Raw genomic sequence first — 4,708 nt, forward strand, 5'->3', positions numbered from 1 at the left:
AAAGGCTGCTCACGTCTTTTGCGCGCTCAAGTTCGATTTTAAATGTAGGCGCGCGACTTGCGCGCTCATAATGGCAACGCGATCGCCTCCCTCCACAGTCTTGTCGTCTTTGTTTTAAAATGCAGCCAGACAAAAGATTTATTCCTGGACATTTTGTCGACTAAAGCCAAAACAAGCAGCGTTCTAACAGAATGAATACAGCATCCCTTACCGAGCGCGAGCAGAAGCGCAGCCAGCCACAGGTGCGGTTCCCGAGTCAGTGTATTATGTGTGTGCGCTAAACTGTGGCGCAGTTACAAAAATAGCCTAAATTAAAGCATTTTAAAGTTGGGGACAAAACATAGGCTAATTATATTTAGAATACAGTAATAAATAACTGATTATAAATGAATAAATATCAAGGAGTAAGTCATTGAAAAATTCCTTCTATTGGTAAAAAAAAAAAAAAAATGCAACTGGTCGACCAATAAGAATGTCAGTCGACCACGACGGCATCGACCGATTAGTCGACTAAACGACTAAAGTTGACAGCCCTAGTTATTTTACTCAAACATTGAGGAATTTTAACCAAAGTATATTACAAACTTTACATGAACACCCTAAAGAATAATACCAGCTTGTGGAAAATGGGCATCCGATGACCCCTTTAAGGCTGTGTGTCCACTGAAGCGTTTTTAGCCAGCTGAAGACGCCTATAGATGTGGGCCCTTGAGACCGTTTTGGCTGCGCAGCGTTTTTTCCATTGAGACGTTTCATTGCTATGATAGCTACAGAATATCCACAGCACAGTTTACTTTTAACTGATTTTGCAGATAATTTGTTTCATACTAAAAAAATATTTTTCATCCATTTTGTTTGTTAGCTCTGCTTGTTGATGTCGTTGTACAGAAAGAATCTTGTGACAGTTGGTTGGTGTGGTATTAGTCCCACCCCTCCTACACTGTGATTGGACGGCTGGGTAAAAAGTGACAGTGATGAGTGCTGCGTTTTATCAGTTGAACATTTTTCAACTCTCGGCGACCAGTAAAAAATGCTCAGCACCTCATTATACTCATGGCATTTAAAAAACGCATTTTGGCTGTAGACCAGTCACCAGCGTAACCATCATGGGCTAGTTCGCCCCTGCTGGTTGATGCAGTAACTACACCCTTTGGCTGTAAACAGTAGGCTATCTTTCTCTTTGACAGCCCTTTAAATGTACATGTGTATTACCACATCCACTTTTTTGAATTTTATGGAAATACAACTTTATTTAAAATGAGTCACTTCAAAAATATCAATGATTCAAGTCATAAATTCAGATGGATCAGAGCATTTGGATGTTACAAAATATTTATTAAGCACCAAAATTCAAGTATCATTGAGGTATCATAATTGACACCTCACAGTTTGACAAGTCACAGTCAAGTACAACCCAGCATGCAATGTGGCACAGCACAATAGAAGGAAGCAGCATGTCCATAATCGCATATTAAACACATCCATGTCATCTAACAAAACATAGATATACAAGTGTTATGAGTTAATCCTAAAATCAGGATCATTCAGAATCAAAAAAATAAGCAAATTCACAGAATTATTTGTGAATGTAAAATGACAAAGAGTCTTTTTTCCTCACAGTGCTTAAAGGAGAACTCCGGCGCAAAATGAACCTTTGGTCTAATTACACATTGGTACCTAGTCAACCGTTGTCTGAGATTTGTTTTCATGATAATCCAATGTGAAGAGTTTTATCTCTAAAAACTGTTTCGCGTATAACGCTAGTATATAGGGCATAGAGTGATGAAAATAAAAATCGCTAGTTAATACCACTTACAAGGCTCAAAATAGCCCCACACTCACATAATGAGGGAACATGCAAACCGAAGCATTGAGAACGTTGTAAGTGTACAGACTGTTTAATAAGAAGATACTTTATAAAGACAGTACACTTCGTGTATACAGACAGGAGCCATCTTGGACAACAGTCTCGACCAGTCAAACCATGTCTGTACACTTACAAAGTCCTCAATGCTTCGGTTTACATGTAGGGACATCTATTTTTACATCTATTTTGAGCCTTGTTAGAGTAATGAAAAATAAAAATCGCTGTAATACCACTATGTCCTATATACTAACATTATACGCTAAAGAGTTTAGATAAAACTCTTTAATTCGATTATCATGGAAACAAACCTCATAAAACGGTTAACTAGGTACCAATGTGTTATTAGACCAAAGGTTAATTTTGCACCGGAGTTGTCCTTTAACAGATTAAATCTAGATTGGCATCAAGTTCATTGTCTCATGCACCTTTCTGACACACATGAACTTGGTGTACTGAACGTGCAGGTCACTATTTCAGCTTTATTATTTTCTAATATTTCAGCAGCTGGTGGAGCCACAACAATTTTGTTGAGGAGTTTGGGGCTTGATGCTCTTTCCTCTTCATCAAAACCCATGACACCGTTCTGCTCGACCCTGAAAGGATGAAACTCAGCCAGGGCTGTATCAAAGTCCCATGCCTGCCTAAGGGTTAAGTCCACATAAGATTTAGTGTTTGTGGAGGTCTGTTTACACACGTCGTTTCTACAGGTGGCTGTGCGCAACGATGCGTAACTTGTGTAGTTGCTTTGCATAAATGACGGAGGTGAATGTTGACCATCCATCCAACCCGAAACATGACTATGGTCCCCTTTCCCCAGTCTGATCATACGCTTGAGTCGCGTGCAACCTTTAGTTAATAAGTTTTTCCTGCACAGAATATACACCCATGGATCCAGGATAGGGTTGAAGGAGGCGAACCGAATGGCCAGGAGATCACTGCGATAGTCTGGACTTCTGCCTGATGATATGTGAGCAGGATCGTACAGCTGGTTGACGAAAATGCGCACCTGTTAAATTGAACAAAAATGAAATCCCATTAAAATGAGAAAAGATCACAACTCTTTGAAAGTAATAGCGATTGACACATTATACAAGTATACCATCCCTAAGTGAAAAGTGCGAAAATATTTTCCTTGTTGCACCTTGAATACACATTATTGTACGCAACTTAATCATTACTTACGATACATATAAAATGTTTCATTATGATTGGCAGAATTATGAGCCCGATCTCATGAAAGTTTGTAGCTATCTATAGCAGGAATGTCATTTCTCATGCCATTTATACGCTAAAACTAGTTTTTGCATATGGTACGCGTTTTTCGCGTGCATATGACACGCACTTTTTGGCGTATAATAAGTACGAACTACCCACCCCCCTTCCCCCTAAACCTACCCAGGGGGTTTCAGTGCGTAGCATATGCACGCAAAAAAACATTTTTGGCGTATAAATGCCACGAGAAATGACAATCGTGCTATAGATACGCAAGCTCCACTGGTATAGCGCTTAATCATAAATAATATGAATTAGGCTACACAAGAACAAATAAAATAGTAGTACTACTTCTGAATAACTCACCACTAAAGGGATGGAGCACACTAGGAACACGATGGTCATTAAAATCAACAGCCAGAACATCTGGATCTCCGCCGCAGATGTTAATTTGAACCTGCGCTGTCCGGATACCTCTGCCCTCACCATGCGACTCATTTTACTCATCCCGACCAGTGAACGACACACAGCGAAATTACACAGGACCGTGATGGCGATCAACAGCAGCATGAAACCTCCGTACAGAAACGTGTACGAGGCACCGGTGGGGTCCATGGCGCGCCAGTCCAAGAAGCACCAAGTTCCGGGAAAGTGTCTCGTGTGCTTTCCAAAACCAAAACTGGGCATGATGCACAACACGATATTCGCCAGATACGTCGCCATTAGCGCGAACCGAGCCATGGCCCGATCCACATGCTGAGAGTAGAAGTACGCGTGGTTTATGGCCATATATCTCTCCACTGACATGGCGCACAGAATAGACATCCCAGCCGAGCCGAAGAACAGCATGGAGAAGGAGAAGAAATGGCACAGGAGCGTTCCGCCCGGCCACCTGCCCGCGATGTACGTGGCGATGACCACCGGACTGGTGAAACAGGTGCCCAGCAGGTCCGTGATGGCCATCCCGCACACCAGAGTGTAGAAGGTGGTCTCTTTCTGTTCCTTCTTGGAGATGCAAAGCACCACGATCGCCACGAGGTTTCCGAGGACTCCGAAGCCAAACATAGTGGCCGAAGTGATGAGAGAGCGATAGTCCAGGCGCAAATCACGAGACGAGCTGTTGGCGAAAGGCACGAGAACTTCTGACATATTCAAACCCAGATTCAACAGTGAATCATTCATGCCTGATGTGTTGACAGACTGTGTGAGTGGCTCCACAAACTCAAAGTCTTCACTTTCCATAAGTAGGTAGGGTACAGTGTGCAGCCACTGCACATGCAGTGAATTCACCAAATAGGCAGGCTATGACGAACAGACTTCTTTACCTCTTAAGTTTACTCGCATCTCTCTGTGCCTTGAGTGTCACTGCTTTTATAAAACCCACAGCTCCTCTTTCCCACCTGTGATGTCAGCGATAGAGAGATACGTCACATGCAATCCAATGCAGCCAGATATAGCTACTTGTAAACGCAGGTGTATAGCTTGCAACAAGCTCAATTCAATTAGGAATTGCAATAGTTGCAGATGTTTTGTATGTTTAACTGCATTATTTTGAGGAGCAATATCTTTTTCTGTTGCTCGCGGTTTCTAAATGTATGAATGGAAAATAATAGCTAATAATAATAATTT

At 41.8% G+C, this 4,708-nt stretch overlaps 1 protein-coding gene across 1 annotated transcript; it reads right to left on the bottom strand.

Moving 5' to 3' along the window:
• Nucleotides 1-1,455: 1,455 nt before the first annotated feature.
• On the bottom strand, nucleotides 1,456-4,428 carry ptger4c (prostaglandin E receptor 4 (subtype EP4) c). Its single transcript, XM_039677746.2, has 2 exons — nucleotides 3,446-4,428; nucleotides 1,456-2,873 (listed from the first exon to the last, which is right to left on the bottom strand). The coding sequence occupies exons 1-2, from the start codon at nucleotides 4,319-4,321 to the stop codon at nucleotides 2,277-2,279; spliced, it is 1,473 nt and encodes a 490-aa protein (XP_039533680.2). The 5' UTR covers nucleotides 4,322-4,428; the 3' UTR covers nucleotides 1,456-2,276.
• Between the last annotated feature and the right edge of the window lie 280 nt (nucleotides 4,429-4,708).

Source organism: Pimephales promelas, chromosome 5, assembly GCF_988280905.1.
Source record: "Pimephales promelas chromosome 5, fPimPro1.hap1.1, whole genome shotgun sequence".
Lineage (NCBI taxonomy): Eukaryota > Metazoa > Chordata > Actinopteri > Cypriniformes > Leuciscidae > Pimephales > Pimephales promelas.

Coding starts and splice junctions, on each gene's coding strand:
- ptger4c (XM_039677746.2), bottom strand. CDS start 4,321: ATGGAAAGTGAAGACTTTGAGTTTGTGGAGCCACTCACACAGTCTGTC. Junction 2,874..3,445: donor TGTGCTCCATCCCTTTAGTG/GTGAGTTATTCA, acceptor TCAATTTAACAG/GTGCGCATTTTCGTCAACCA.